General features: G+C 31.4%; 1 protein-coding gene across 4 annotated transcripts in view; it reads left to right on the top strand.

Annotated features, from left to right (window-relative positions):
- The window catches only part of LOC146527261 (carboxyl-terminal PDZ ligand of neuronal nitric oxide synthase protein), a 169,669-nt gene extending 153,050 nt beyond the window's left edge, over positions 1 to 16,619 (top strand). For all 4 annotated transcript variants that reach the window (XM_085205976.1, XM_085205975.1, XM_085205977.1 and 1 more), the window contains 4 exons: positions 1,142 to 1,281; positions 9,649 to 9,873; positions 11,998 to 12,132; positions 13,349 to 16,619. In XM_085205976.1, the coding sequence (XP_085062102.1) occupies positions 1,142 to 1,281; positions 9,649 to 9,873; positions 11,998 to 12,132; positions 13,349 to 14,191 (1,343 nt within the window). In that variant the 3' untranslated portion in view covers positions 14,192 to 16,619. The remainder of the gene's footprint in view (positions 1 to 1,141; positions 1,282 to 9,648; positions 9,874 to 11,997; positions 12,133 to 13,348) is intronic.
- Positions 16,620 to 17,559: the final 940 nt, after the last annotated feature.

The raw sequence follows: 17,559 nt of genomic DNA on the forward strand, positions 1-17,559 counted from the left end.
CAATTTTGCGCACAAAGTTAATTAAAATGTTGTGTATAATCATAAATATGTTTTATTATGGATCTTCAAATCTTCTTATCCATTAAATTAATTATAATTTTAAAAAGAAGATGAAATATGTATGGCATTTCCCGCGTAAATTCTACTCCCATGGGAATTTTGAGATAAAAAGCCCATTTTGCTCGACGAAACAAAAAGTCAGGCAGATAGGCAAAAATTTAAAAATGTTTGTTTGTGTTTTGTATTCAGCGTGTAAATAAATAAATTCACTTGAAAAATGTATTTTAAGTCAGAGAGAGAACACTTTAATTTTACTTATATACCTAATTGTCTACGTAATAAAAACTTAAAGCCTAACAGCTAGTGTTAAACAATTTCCCGTAGGTACCCATAGAGAGTAAATTAATGCATCAGGCCTGGGTGCCGATGAATATGGCCTCGAGATTGAATAAACGGTACCCACTTTCATTCAATTTGAACTTCCGCCCTGACATTTTCTCGAAAATGCCGCACCTGGGAACTTGCCTGCTGTATGTTTTAATAGTTATCTCGACAATATCCTTTCGATTTATAAAACGATGGTATGATTAAAATATGAAATCTATTTTGAGGCTATTGTGGCACAGTGATGGTGATTGTTGAAGCGACCGTTGTCGTTATGGGTTTGAGCCCCGCTAGGGAGAATAAATTCAATAGATGTTACGAATTTACTAATAGACAATCGAGTTTTGTAATTTTTCACACAATGCACTAAATTTGTTTTTTTTTTTTGTATCTCATGAGGTTAAAATAAAAATTAAACATAGGTGTAATATACCGAGTATTTCGCAAAAATATTTATATTAAACGTTTCTCGTTTCACTTGTCTATTTAAGATTTTTTTTATATTAAAACTGAGGAAATATAATACATAGTTCGTTCTTTCGTTACTACAAGTAGATCCGGATCCGGAGAAACTAATTAGAGAAACAAAAAATTTTAAAATCTCAATATAAATAGGAAACAATACTATTCATATATTTTACATTAGTCGCAATGAGCTAGACCTAAGTTCCACTGACGACTGTCATATATCATTAAATTATAAAAAATATGTTCATATACTGATGATTAATATAATTGAATTCTTAATGCATATTAGAAGCGGCCTCTGAATCTGGTGCATCCGAATCAGGTGCTCCGTCGACCTCCAAAGGCGTGGAAGAACAAAAGGCGACCAGGCCCAAGCATTTGGACCTGCTCCCACCACCTCCTAGAAAAGAAGGGAAACGTGTGACTCAGGTAATTATAATTTTATTTTTGATAACTATCCTCCTAAGGATAAGCATCCCTATTGAAATAGCCGGAGCCTTCAGCATCGTTCATTTTGTATTCTCGGAGATCAACCGAGTTTGAATTCTACTTTATTTTGCGGAATATTGTGAAAATCGGCCTGTTACGCACATTTGGTTCCAACGGATCCTTTGGTTTCGTTAATTTAGAAATTTTTTGTTTGTTTGTTTTTGTTTTGTAGATTTTCTTTCTATACACCGGCAGACAGATATAACATATTTAATTTCGTCCGTTTCAAGCCCTTATGCATTGACATAGTTTTTGACAGGACAGTTGGATGATATACAGACATTCCCACAACAAAGCGATTCTATAAGAGTTTTATTTTGTCTTTTAAGGTACGAAGCCCCAAAAATGAGTAAATTCGCACTAAATTTGCATTTTCGAGGTTATTTATGTATAGATACATATCTACTTACTAAATCTGTAGTCTATGATAATATTCTTGGAATAGTAAAATTTACAGCTTTACACGTGTGATTAACAGTTTCAAACATAAACGGAATTATGAGATGAGTAAATATACAAATTAATTTTATGTTGGTATGTTTTATGTAAGTTGTAAATTCTTATTTTCAACAAAGCAATAAACAATAGTTTTAATATAATGGATATATTATTTTCATCAATACTTCTCTTTGCCGACATAATGGCACAATTGTGATGAGCCTGGTTTGATTTAGTCAGGCTCCTCACCAGCTCATGATTGTTTCATTTTCAATTCTTATCTTAGGAATATTATTAACTTAGCATATCGTATCTTAACATTAGGTTCCTTCTGTAAGTAACCAAATGTTGGGTTCGGTTCCTATTTGGAGACATTATCTTGAAAATTGGACGGTGTGCATGAAACGTAGTGTCTTAGCACTATGCTCCCTCTCCTATACTGAAAAAAGCGTAAACCAGTTTCTATTAATTTCAAATATAACATATTCTTTCATACAAAAAAAACACATTATAATCATTTTGCACTTACGCCAATACGAAAATTACTTAAAAGAACGTTTTAAATCTTCCAAATTCTTCATACACATTAAAAAAATTAACACAAGCATCAATCGCGAAGATAAATTCAATTGTGTATATAACGTTCATTGCATCAACACGTTATATCAATATGTTTGATTTACACCGCTCTCTGTTTATAGCGGACGCCGTCTACACCCACTCGGGGCGCCAAAATATTTTTGGTTCAAAAATAATGGGACGAATATCTTATAATTGTTTGTTTTTTTTATTAATGAACTTAGATAATCTAATTGATTTGGGGTTGGGTTCAATTCTGAAATTATTTGTTAATACTGGATTAACCAGAATTGGTGAAAAAATGTTTACTTTTCTTTAACTGAAACTGTAAATGATTTTTTTATTTGCTTAACAGCTAAACTGAAAATCTTAATATATAGATAAATAAAAATATATTCTAAATGTGAGGATATCAGTTCTGTTCTATATATTTAAAAATTAAAAGAAAAGCTAAAATAAATTTATTATATAGTGACCTAGTAATAATGAAATCTATTATTAGTTACCTAATATGTACCTAATCTACATATTGGTACATATTCTATTAAATCAGTTTATAGATAACTAGCGGCCCCCGTGCGGCTATGCCCACTTGAAATATACGAATGTTTATTTAATTGTATTTTAGAAAAAACCGTCCAAGCGCGAGTCGAGCTCGTCAACAGATTTTTTCAGACAGAAAACGGTTTTTTTTAACACTAGGTTCCCAGGTTCCCTCTGCGTACCCAGTAATGTGTGGGATACATGTAAAAAAATGGGTTATCAATCTTTGATTAAGAAACTAATTTGAACGTGTATCAAATTGCGAGAACATTGGATTTCCTTGCATAATCCTACTTCGATTGCTTGTTATTCAAAAGGACTTGCAAATATTTAAAGACCTGTGATCTATATAGCTGTTCACATTTCGTTTTAGTATAGTAGTCTCTTAAATTATAATATTTTTAAACTTTTAACGTAATACTGTATCGCACAGGGTAGGCAGAGGGAACCTAGTGTTAATACACTCCGTTCCCTAATGAGGCCAGTCGTTGCGCTGCACAAAGTGTGACTGCAAACGCGACTAGTTGTGGGTTCGATCCCCACTCGAGAAATAAAAATATTTATTTAAATTTATGTTTCCATTTCTTCGCTCTGGTGATGAGTCAAAGCGCAGCGTGGAGTTCCGCCACTCAACACGCAATGCCTCCCGAATTCGGCGGAAAGTGGGGAACGGAGTGTAACATAGGTTCCCTCTGCCTATCCTGTGTGTGCGGAATACAGGGTGAAGCTGATTTAATTAAATATTTTATTTAATCGTGTGGGAATCGAACCTTCTTCTGGCTTCTAAGCAAACCATTTTTAAAATCAATGACTATATCAATATGATAGAGTTGATTGAATCTATTTTTCGGTAACATATTAAACATATATATCAATGGAATTCTAAATGTTAAGCAAATTAACAGTACAATTTTTTTGAGAAAATTTTTATAAAGTGTCTAGATTTAGAAGAAATTTGAACCCACATCTTTTAACAAACATACATTTTTATGCCACTAGAACCATCCATTCAAATAAAAACACACTCAGTATCGACATTACAAATAGAATATCCAAAATGATCTCTCCACATTGAATCCAAGAATCGTGGTTATGTTATAAATCAAAACTATAATAATATCATCGATACTGTAATATAACTACAATTTTGTTTGACGTACCAGTGACGCGCGTTGCTAAGGTGCGAAGTGAATGAGGAAGACATGGGAGTTCGTGTAATAATTTTTTTTGGATGTATTCCAGTATAAAAGTGGAAAATGTATCGTGACAACAAATTTATTAAAAGTTATTATTAGTTACAGGTTCAAGTTCATAGAGAAAATGTTACATGATTTTTTAATATTTAGATTTTAACAAATTTTCGATACCTATATTTTTTATCATCATCAGGCTGGCTCTCCAATGGCACGCCACTGAGCTCTTCGCATCCAGTCTATTTTAGTATTCATCTATTTCCAGTCTATTTTTTATACGTTTATATAAATAGATTACTATTTCCTGAAAGAGGAATAACACTTTAAAATATTTTAGGAACAGGGTTTTCGCCTGCCAAATAATAATTCTAAGCAATTATCTTTAGATAGCGGGGAGGATCTTGCAGGAAAAGCTTGAGAAAACTACTTGTTTTTACTATTATTACATTGCCTTTTGCAAACAAAAGTGCTAGAATTTTTTTTACCACTTCCCTTACGGTAAGGGGATTATGGGGGTTACAACCCTTAACGTAAAAGTTTATTTGCTTGGTATCTATTGAAGATATCTTTATGAAATTTGAAACGTTTCTCAGAAGTAGGATTCTCAGAGGTAGATTCCCTCTGTAAGCCACATGTAGCAAGTAAAAAAAACGTTACATATTGTTTTATAAATATAATAATAAAATGTATATATAAAATAATTATTTCTTTCAGATAAAGTGAATTCAAAAGCAATTTTATCTTCCGGTTTAAAAGCACTTTAAGAGAATTCAATGTAAATTCAACAATCACTGAGAGATACTTGCCGTGAGAAACCTTTTACACTGATCAAGAAAGATTGCATAAAACATGTGATCTTAGACATACATTTAAAAAACTTATATAGAAAAGAATTATAAATCTTATACTCATTTTAAACAAATATTCTTGATTCAATTCAGATAAAATAATTGAACAAAAATTATGAAATTTCTAGAACTTTTTATTTTCTTGTCGTTTTATCAAAATTTTAAATATTCACATAAATGTATCAAGTGGGTATTTAAAAATACAAAATATATTTTTTTTTCAGTTTCTTAAAATAACACTCTCATAATGTAAAAGGTATCTAAGCCATTATGCAAAGTCTCTACCACTATTCCCAAAGAGTAAAATTTAACCTTTTCTATCCATTTTCAGACGATTAAGAACTTTGAAAACTATCTTGAAGCTAGTCATGGGGGCTTCCTGCTCGAGGAAATGAAATATTTAATATTTTCATTTTCTCGTTCTGGTAAAGAGGCAAAGCGCGGCGTTGAGTTACACCACTCAACATGCACGAATTCAGTGAAAAGTAGAGAACGGAACTGTCATAATGGAAACCTAGTATTTTAACCTACTTTTTCTCATTATGAGAAATAAAAAAATAAAATTAAATATAATGAATAGTATTTATGATAAAATATTTTATTTAACAACGTTCGTCGGTTTACCGCTTTACCCTCGTGCCGCGTGTAAATCAGTGGATGACCTGATTGTCTCGTGAAACCGGTAAAGTAAATTATCAATAATATATTCGGTTATATTATATATTTTTAAAAATAACATTATAAATTAAATATTTGTACAGAGGTTTCATTTTGCTTGCCGACCTGAAATAAAAGAATCGAATACTTAATTTTGAGTACACAGGTATATAAGCACGTCGGCTTACGTATGTTACCTGCTAACACCATATTAAAACAATTCTCAGAAGAAACTATACTGTTTTAAAAAATAACTATGAGTATAATATTAATTATCAGAAATTTTTCACCATTGATTTGCATTATCCACATTACACATTCAAATCATGTAAAAACATATATAATAAAAAAAAAACAAAAAACGGAATTAGCGGGTTTCTTCTTTCTTTCTCTTATCCTCACGTTTTTTTCCACAAAGCAGAAGAGGTAATCTAGAGTACTTGTTCAACCGATTTCAAGTAATTGGTGAAACTTAACGTCTCTCTCTTGTAGTGTAGCAGCACATCGTTTGAATGTAGGCACGACAGTTGTGGGCTCGATTCCCCTCAAGGGGATTGAATTGTTTTCAATTCTTCATTGTCATTGTTTTCAATGAAAAGTTTAGCATTTTCCTTGTTTGAGTTCCAGCAATCAACTAACTAATAAAAATTTCGAAAATAAGACGGTATATGTAAAACGGAGTGTCTTAACACTAAGTTCCCTCTGTCTCTGAAGATATGTGGGATACAGGGTGTAAGTAAACAATAAGAAATATCAAGGACTACTTACTATAGTAGTGTTTACTATCGTACAATGACTTTTAGTAAGGTCTTTATAACGCATAAACGAGCGTTAGCAAAGTAAAATATTACGACACTTTTTATTTTAAAAGGATTAAAAATTTACAGAAAACTTTTTAAAAAGTAAAATTAAATAGAAATTATGTGATATCTGACTGTAATTTCGTGATGTTTAAATTTCTATCTAAGGAAATATTTATATTTAAAACATTTTCCCTACAAAATCTAATCTTGCTAACGAGAGAAAGCGCGGCGTGGACTTCCGCAAAACGCGATGCCTCCAGAATTCGGCAGGAAGCGGTGAACGAAATTATTTTGATGGAATCGGAGTGTTAACACTAGGTTCCCTCTCCCAACGTGAGAAATGCAGCCTAAAGCTATATAAAAATGTCATTATTCATCCATATTTGTGTTATGTATAAAATAAAAATATAATTTAAAGTAATGTATTTATTACCGCTTTACCCTCGTATATATATCTGATATATATCTGTTCCGAGGCATCATTTTCCTGTCGACCAAAGATAGAAAACTTGGCAACACAATACAAATCTAAAGACAGCTCATAGATTTCCTTGTATTACGAATTAAATCGGTTCTAACAACATTAAGTAAATGGCTTATTAAGAATTGCCCAAATCTCAGGTTCCTTATCATCTCTGGCAATAATAACAACCTACGTCAGAATTATAGGTGTTGAGAAATAAACAGTGATTCATGTTCTTGGTACTGCTAGGTCGGATAAAGCTAAGGGTTTTCGTAATAGTGTCTATTATTAAATAGAATCGCATTATATTCATTTCCAATACAAAAATATATAGCTACTTATGTGAAGGATTATTGAAGTCATAGCGCCTTCGTTGGTTTGATTCCCATTCGAAGAAACCTTGTGTTAAGACTCCGTTCCTCACTTCCTGCCGAATTCTGGAAGCATTGCGTGTTGAGTGGCAGAACTTAACGCCGCGTTTTGCCTCGACACCAGAGCGAAGAAATGGAAATATAAACGTAAATAAATATTTCACTTCCTCGAGTGGGGATCGAACCCATAATCGTCGCGTTACAGTCACGCCCTTGTGCCGCTGCGCCACGACGGCCTCATTTTCTCTAGTTACAAGATAAAGCTCGGTGATTATGAACTACTACTGAATTACAGGATAAATAAAGGAAATAAAAGAAACGTCGTAAGCAGGTGGTCATCGAATACCAGCTGGTTTCCTCTTGCATTTGAATTTAAACCAATCTGTTTCCGGTCACTGCCTCAAGTATTCCACTATCGGATACTTCGAAGCTAATCTCCATTACGAGCTATTTAGGTGCTTTAAAACGATACGGTCCATTTTCTAAATGGCATTAATTTTCTTATTTATATTTTAAATGTCAGCTTCACGCTACAGCGGGATACACCCGCTCACAGCAGGATAGGCAGAGGGAACCTAGAGTTGAGACATTCCGTTCAATGTATTTTTTTATATTTTTGTATAATATATTTTTAATCGTAATAGATGACGTAGTAGTGGAGAGGCAAAGTGTCTGAACGTAAACGGTGGTTGTGATTTCGATTACCAAACGATAGAAAATAATTGTATTTATTTACCATTTCATTTCAACAAGACAAAAAAGAAGAATATATTGACATTAGATTCACTTTGAATACTCTGCTATACGGAAAGAAGCGATATATTGTAATAAATCGAATTTATTTAATAGAAATGTTAGAGCTAGTTATTATTAGACTTAGAGTGAAATGCGATGTTTATAGTTCTCCCCTCATTCAGGGGAAGTATTTTATATATATTAAAGTATTAAATTATCGTAAAACAATTTTATTTAAAATTATAAAAAAATAAATATTTTTATACATGCCTTAATACATTAATAAGAAGTTAAGTTTTATTAGTAGGTCATTTAAATAGCTATTTTTTTCTTTAAACTGTTCAGTCTTTAACTTTAAATTGAATACCAGTAATTAGCTACTATACTTTAAAGTACATTTATGCCTTTTATTTTATACTACGAAGGCTTCTTTTAGCTTTTCCAGTTTCCTACATGACATTGCGATACTGAAGTTAAGTGGCTTTTAAGATATATTTTTTATTACTTTATCTATAAGAGTAAGGAATATATAAATATATATACTTCCAGCCATTTAAGAAACACTGATAAAACGCCTTACTGTGCCTGATTTGTGAAAAACGATCGACAATAACTAAATATGATGCCAGACGTGGTTCCATTTCCTCTCGTTCTGGTGATGAAGAAAAATGAGTTGAGTTAGCCACTCAACACACAATGTGGCAGATATTGGAGAATTTCGTTTCTCAATTAATAGTCTTTTAACTCTAGGTTCCCAGTTACCTCTACCTATCTTATTACGTGCGAGAGATAGCACTATATACTCTAAGAAATACGAAATATTTTAAAATCTTTCAAATGGGAATCGAACCCAGAAGTATATACAACTTGTGTTACTTTTATACACTCCATGACGCTACATACCATCTATGGAAAAAAAAAACTATCATGAAAAAAATTCTTATATCCTTCTAAGGATGAGTATCCATTATCCTGAAATATATAAGATCCATTTACTCGATGTCAATGAGAATCGTTATCGCATTGACAAATCCGAGAGCCTGTCAATTAAATTGTACGATTGACTAGAAATCTTATTCCGCCATCATTTTTGATCCGTTGATAAGATTTAGGCCATACTTACCTACTTTAGAATATTTTTTTTAATTAAAAGTTTTAAGAATTGTTGAATTTTAAATTTTGTGACATGAAAATAGTAAATATAGATTTTTTTTTTATTATTTTTATGATAGAACAGATAACAGATAGCTGGCGGTAATAAAGACAAACCTAGTCTGATTTTTATTTAATTAAAAAAGTAAATTGCTTATGCATATGATAAGCAAGAAAGTACATATCAAATAACACAACAAGCATTTATAATTATTGTAAATTATATTTTGGTTATAAAATCATAATATCCTATCCTACAATACTATATACTATCATACTATCTTACTTATATTATAAATGTGAAAGCTTGTGAGGATGGATATTTCATTCATGTTAATGCAAAAACTACTAAACGAACTTAGATTAAACTTTACAGCAATATAACTTCTACCTCAGAATAACACAGTCTAAAATTTAGTAAAGAATTTGTATAATTCGGCTATAATGTAACAAAAAAATTGAACAGGCGATGCCACGTTAGTTTGCTAGTAATAAATACACGAACATTGAAAATGTTTGTTACAGGCCCCATCAGTGCCAAGCATCAATCTCCCAGATCTACCAGAATGTATCACCAAGGTGGAGGTAGCAGCTGACGACGCCACTACGCCTCTCAGCGCTCAACACCAGTTGCAATTGCTTCGCGAGCGTTTGGAACAGCAGACCCAGCAGACCAGGGCCGCTGTAGCTCAGTTACTGTTGCTCCGTGACCAGCTCGCTGCTGAACAGGCAGCTCGTTGTGAGGCTCAAGTAAGTTTGACTCCACGCTGTAATCGTTGAGTAGGGTAGGCGGGAAGTTTAGTGTCAAGACACTACTTTTTCTATATTATTCCAGAATTCGAATATCATTTTGAGTTTTGGAAATCAACACCGGTTTTTTTTATATCAGAGCGAGATAATGAAAACTGTCTAAATGATAATTTAAGAAGTGATTGTAATAAATGTAGCGTAGCATTAAATAAATGAACATAAACAGAATATTTTGCACTATTGAGAATTTATTTAACAAAAATAGTTATTGCAAGCGTTTTCTTGCAGCTTTAGCTTAATTTTTCGTTAAAACTATAACATACGTGGAGATGAATATTTTTATATTAAAAAGAAGATATAATTGTTATTAATATACTAGCGGCCCGCCCGCGGCTACGCCTGCGTGAACTACGTTATTATTAATTTCTGTCTCCGTGAGAACCTACGTCCTATAAGTGACGTCTATGCAAAATTTGAGACTCCTAGCATTTGTAGTAACGAAGTTTCATACAAACTTTCAACCCCAAAAACAACCCCTTAGAAGTCAAATATTGCAAATTCCCGTCTTAGCGAGCACCTACGTCCTATAAGTAACTCCTATGCAAAATTTGAGATTCCTAGCTTATGTAGTTTCTAATATTTGGTGATAAGTGAGTGACCTTTCGATTTTATATATATAGATAGATAATAACATCTCGTTCATATCAAGAATTAATTGAAACGTCTCTGCGCTAGAATAGCCCCATATTTTTATAATAAGCTTATTTCTATTTCACTTTAATATTTCTGAATTCAATAGTAACTTAAATATCTTGACTTATAGTTATATCATTTAGCTCATCTAAGTAAGTTAGTTCTGTAAATGGCGTCTAGCAAATAACAGTACCTAAATAATTGTAGATGTCAATTACAGTGAAGCTCGCAAAACTAAATCCAGTCTGTATTTTAGTTTATTTAATTACCTAATGAGATAACTAAGATTCACACAACATTTATTATTATTATGAATATAATTCAAATTCAAAATATTAATTATTCAAATAAACTAACAACTATTATATATAATACCTACTACTATTATATATATATATAAACTATTATATACTACTATTATATATATAAAAAAAAACTATTACAAGCACTTTTGAATCGTCCAATGAACATATAAACAAAAAGCTACCACTGGTTCGTAATAATAATAAATAGATAATTGTATTGAGGCCAATCGACTGGCTGTGGGTTCGATCCCCACTCGAGGAAAGGAAATATTTGTTTAAATGTATATTTTCTTTTCTTCGCTCTGGTGTCGAGGCAAAGAAAGGCGTTAAGTTTCGCCACTTAACATCCAATAAGTGTCTGAAAAATTGGGCGAAGAGCTGCCTCTAAGCTATAGAATGAAACTTAAAAAAATATCTATCTCTATTAAGTCCAAAATAATTTATTTCAGGGCAATATAATGTTTTTAATATAAATCTAAACGGATTTATTTCATATAAAAATGATAAATGCGTATAGTAAACGACAGAATTAATAATAATACTAATACCCAGACTACGCCCGAATATTAACGGCAACTGCTACCCTGCGTGACAATTTTACTGATTTCTAATGAAAATAAACTTCTATCGTTACATAAAACTGTAATTGTTCGTATATTTTTCATTTTCCTCATAACGATAATCGTTATTTCAAAAATAATTAGTATTTAAGTAAACTATGATTCAATAGCAGAGGAATTGAAATTTGTCTTTGGACCGAACGCGTAATTGTCCCATGTTATATTTAATTTCTTAACAGTGGTTTGATTCCGTCCTCACTCCAGGGAATTCTGGTGCCAACTCTAGAAAATTTAGTTACTAAAAATTTTATTAAAAGAAAAAATAAAAATGCCTTTATATAAAAATATTCGTTGGAAACTTAAGGAAAGGCCCCTGGAAAATATATCTAAATACACCGAGCAAATAGCTTACAAGGTTTCTATTTGCACCGCAATAAATTAGAACCGCAATAAGTTAAAATATCCGTTTATCGTCTATTTTCAATTTAAATTGAGGACGGAAAATAAAAAAATATGCACAGTACTTCTATATTCTGTAATTTAATATACAATGATAATATTTACAGGCTCGCACTCACCAGCTGTTGGTGCATAATAAAGAACTACTCGAGCACATTGCGGCTCTCGTCGCTCATTTGCAAGAGAAGGAGAAAGGCAACAGCCGACCTATAAGCGCTCAGCAACTGACTCTATTGCCTCAGGTGTGTTTAAAAAAAATATAACCCTCATTTCTAAATGTCATGTGTCAAAATATTTTTTTTTATTTTGTGCTTTTTGTTTAAAAGTATGAAATTTAAAAGATATAGTCCTATATTAATGGTTAAATGAAAAAAAATGGTATTTTCAAAGATTTGCTTCAATTGAAAAAAAATAGCGAACACTTGACTCTGGAAATGATTATATTTTTTTAATTATTTTTAAAAGCAAGTTACGCTTAATTGCTCGATGAATTGAAATGATAAACTGCTTAAATGTATTATCGTATTTTGCAATTTCATTTTCTTAAGCTTCTAATATTTTTCAGTTGCATATGATGGCACATACGCTCATTTAAGACCCACCTCTCCTTTTTCAAGTAAAAGTCATTTCTTCATTACACTTTTTCAAAAGCTTAAAAGCTAAAAAGTTTATAAATTTTAACTTTTTCCCTAAACGCTTACTAATATATTATTTTGTGTTTGTATTGCTAGTAAATAAAATATAATAAATTTTAGTCATATATTGGAAATAAATCAATAAAAATTAATATAATAGTTAATTTCGGAAATACCTATCATCATGTTCCCAGATGAAAAAGTGTTTTAGTTTATTTGCATAAACTAAAAGCATGCAAATATAAATATAGCTTATCATTATGTATTATAAACTTATGGAAGACCACGATTTTTCAAGTTTAATTACAATGTGTGTGCAAAACTGCGATTTTTTTCCTGTTATTTGTTTATGTGTTTGCTTTTTAATATTATTGTTTTTATTTCATTACATTTTTAATAAGACCTTATGACTGTATGTAAAACTTATTCAATGTCTCTACAATTCTAGCGATCATTTTTATAATTCTTTTTCTGTTATATTTCTAAGTTATCCTAAAAGTGGTAATGATAACGCCAGTTAGTTTAATTCATTTTAATATATGAAGTCATTTCAAATTATGAAATGATCGCTATGTAATGTGTAGTTTGTGATTCATAGTGTAGTGTATGGTTTGTGTGTAGCATGGTTTATGTGTTAGATATAAACAAATTGGCTGGTGTACATGGGAATGTGTTTAAAGTTAAGTATGTAACAGTTGCTTAATCGTACCTATCTGGTAAAAGACAGTAGTATTCCATTTACGCCAGCTATTTTTTTAAGTGTTGTCGTAGCTTTACTTTGGATCAAATCAATATAAGGAAATATAATATACGTTACATACAGACTAAAACTGGAGGCAGTGATGGTGGGAAATCTGACAACAGCGCTACCTGTAATGGAAACTGTCAATCCTTCAATAGCGACGATCTTATTAATTTTATCGCCCAAAACAACAAAATGACACAGAACGTTGAAAACAATAACGTGAACACATCGCCCTTCAGCCTATCACCTCCAGACAATCCAAGTGGAGCCAGTTCTCCACCAAACTTTGAAAGCATGACCAATGATCAGATTCAAAATTACTTGATTTCTAAATTTCAAAATATGGGATTCACCAATGGAGATGTGAAAGTAAATAATAACAAGCAATTCTATCAAAATCGCAACGCTTTTCCGCATATCCCACCCATAAATAGCCATTTTAGCAACTCTGATCTTATCAATTTGCTAAACGATCAAGTCTACCAAGGCAAAATTGGATCCAGTAATGATTTTGGAGCTCTCGCTCAAGCCATGAGCATTGGTCAATCACAGAATTCCTTATATAGCACCAGCCAGGCAACAACATCTAAAGATTCTTCTCCGGATGACGGGAGCTCAGATTCTAGTATACCATTCATAATGCCTCTGTCGCATAATGGAACTTTAGCTGCAACTGGCAATGATGGGCGAGTGAGGCTGATCGTACCGATTAGCCCATCCGAGAGCGCATCTGAGGTGGTTGAATTATCTAAAGGCGAGGTGGAAGCCAAAAGCAATGTGGGGACTACTCTAAAAGTACCAGGAGTAGATTCTCTGGCCCCAGGGGCCCCGATTACACGTTCTACCAGCGAGAAAGTTCCAAATCGGAGCGAAATGATGACGGCCCTACGATCTCAATGGACAAGGCACACCACCAAGTAAATTATATATTTGTTTAAATTTATTTTTAAGATAATTTGAGTCCAGTTACCTAAGTCATTTAATTTTATATTAATTTAAGTTTGTTATGTAATTTTGGTTTCTTATTCGCGGTTCTATTATTATAATGTTAGTAAGACTTGAGACTATAAAGTGCCAAATTGAAACCACCTTGATTGATGGTTATAGGATAGATTTTAACCTAATTTACATATCAAATATAATCTAGTCCAAAATTTTCATTTTTGATTGCGTTTGAATCCATTACATATCTTTTCGTCATATCCACATAAAATATTATTACTTTTTTATGAACCATGTTATTATGGAATATTATTGAAACTAAATCGTTATTTATATTTATGAAGCTATAAAATATATGTTGATACGATGATTGTTTTAGAGTTAGAAATTTATTCCTATGAGTTAAAACAAATGTTTTAATCATAATGGAGCCGATGTTTCAACGTATCAAAAACATATGAATGAATGAAAAAAAATTAAAAAATATTAATATCTTGTTCATTATTTTTATATTAGGTTTTCGGTTTTTGGAATTTAACAAATTAAAATAAGTCCGTCATCACAAATTTTATCTGAGGTACCAAAGTTGGAGGAAGTGTTGCTATTCCTAATCATAACGTGACATAAGATCTTATTTACTTTTTATCTGTATGTACATATAAGCGATGTTTAATCGCCATAGAAGATATTTCTGTGTTAGAAATTAGTCATAATTATTAAATGTACCTACCCCTACTTGTATTTAGGGGCACATTTAAAAATGTGTCAAAATTTGATAAAATTATACAAGCCATATCTTTGGACTAAAAGAAATATTTTAGATGCTATACATATTATACTCTACGTCAACTGTTCCCGAGCTTTCGTAAAACATCTGCATATCTATATACATCTTGGATCCTTCGAATGGTAGAAAATATTTAACCAATGTCAGTGTATAGTTTTGGTGTTCATATTTTAAATAACAAACTAAACATTAAATCATAGTTCAGTAGTCAAAATAGATTTTGATGATGCGAGGATCTAAGTAATATTAAAGGTAAGCTCAAATCTGCTAAAAAGATACGGGAGAAATAAAAGACTGTGATGATTAGCTTGGGCGTAAAGCTTGTTTGAAATTCGAAGATCTAGTTTGATGATACTAATAAATATATATATATATATATATATATATAGGGCGGTCATTGAACGTGTAAAAATATTTTTTAGATGAAAAGAGAAAAATTGATTTGTAATGGATTGATTTGAGCTACCCTTCAATAATAGTTTTAGAACGATGTTCAGCTCAAGTAGGGGAGATTAATTGATTGACACAACCGAGTAAAAATATACCAGCGATAAGTGTTTAAAATTATAGCCGTTTGTTTATTTAATTGTTTTATTATTTAATAGTTATATATTGAAATTTGTAAAGTTTAGTTCTTTTCTTAAAGGTTATAATGTAATATTTAAAATTTACTTTTTTTACATTGAGGCCGTCGAGGCGTAGTGGCATAAGGATGTGACAGATGCGACAGATGTGGGTTCGATCCCCACTCGAAAAAGTGAAATATTTATTTACGTTTATATTTCCATTTCTTCGCTCTGGTATAGAGACAAAGCGCGGCGTTGAGTTCTGCCACACAACACGCAATGCCTCCAGAATTCGGCAGAAAGTGGGGAACGGAGTGTCTCAACTCTTGGTTCCCTCTGCCCTGGCCCTGGTACCCTGCTGCCTGTGCGGGGTACAGCGTGAAGCTGATACTTACATGAAAATCTTACTGGAGTGATAGTAATCATGGTTATTGAAAAATCACTTGAGATGGGCATCGGATTTTACAAGTATATCAATAATTAATAGAATATGCAGTATATTATGTGTTAATTATAAGGAATTGTTGATTTTCGTATCGTTGCCCAAGTTCTAAGAGCAAAATCTTGAATTTTAGATCTACAAGTTTCCATTGACTAAAATATTCTTCAAAAGCTCTGTAGATTTGGATTTCACGACAATTTGAGACAGAAAAGGCAAAAAAAAGAAAAGTAAGAATTTTTTTTTTTACTTTCTATGTAGCGCTTTATTTACTGTTGGAACTTAAGCAGCGATCTATATTTTACTGTCACCTACATATTTTTTCATTTACTCTATATGTATACTATTAATAGTTTAGCCTCAGATAATATATTGTAATTTATTTATTAGTACCTAGTACCCTTACGATATTGTTAAAAATTATTATATTTTAATAAATTCCTTTCCGTTTATTCAGCAAGTCTATTCAATATTACATATAAAATTTTAATGATCTCAATGTTCTGTAATCTCGATGTATTTATAAATAATGGATTATACATGTTATAGTCTATTCAGCAAACACATAAATAAATGGATTTCGAAAAATTAAATAAAATTAGACAGTTCATTAATGTGGTTACTTTATTTATCTCCCGTTTATTTATCCCATATTTGAAGAATTTATTTAATTAAAAATAAGCAAAATATTACTTTTGAATTTGGGATCTGTCATTTTTATACGATTGTTCACTGTGTTTTTTATAACATTATTTATGGCAAGGCTAAGTACTCTAAATATTGACGCTCCGACTTGAAATTCTTTAAATAATCATTTAATTCGATTTTTAATGGTAAAAGTCAGAAATAAATAAGTCTAGCCTGACCTACTAAATACCTAATCCTGAAAGGAAAAATCGTATCGAATAGAATTAGAATCGTCTTTGTTTTTTATATAATTAGTGCCATCACCAATTCATGGTGACAAATTCCAAAGTTTAATAGTTAGTCTTAAGATATATCTCTATATACGGTGTTTAACAGCGTTTTTAATTAGATGATATTCTATTCTAGCACGATACTGTCTGGTTGTAAGCATGATGATTGCGGGTTCATTTCCCTATTCTGTGACACAGTGTGGCCTACTAAACGTGATTAAATTAAAAAATATTTTATAAAAAAAAATGTTTCATATTCCGTTTATCCTGTTTGTCATTGAGTTAAATCTCATACTCATGTTAAATCTCTTATAAATGACAGGTTTTTCAGGACTTTTAATCGAGGGGCATGAATAATTAATAAAATGCCTGAAATTTTCTTTTAAGTCACAATTTCCCTTACTTACTTATTTTAAAGTTAGTGAAGTTTTTTTTTTGCTTTTTCGTACATTTGTGAATAGAAGTTTCGTTCTTTCATTCTTAATTATATGAAATAAGGTTAAGTTTGGTATTCATATTCACACTGTCGCAAGTTTCATAGTTAAATGCCACAAAATAACCTTCTATTTTACGTCTTTCTTATGGAATGATATTATAATTATTTAGAAAATAAAGTTAAATAAATAATAACGATAAAA

This window comes from Heliconius melpomene, chromosome 21 (assembly GCF_056956725.1).
Source record: "Heliconius melpomene rosina isolate 202511_hmr_F chromosome 21, ASM5695672v1, whole genome shotgun sequence".
Lineage (NCBI taxonomy): Eukaryota > Metazoa > Arthropoda > Insecta > Lepidoptera > Nymphalidae > Heliconius > Heliconius melpomene.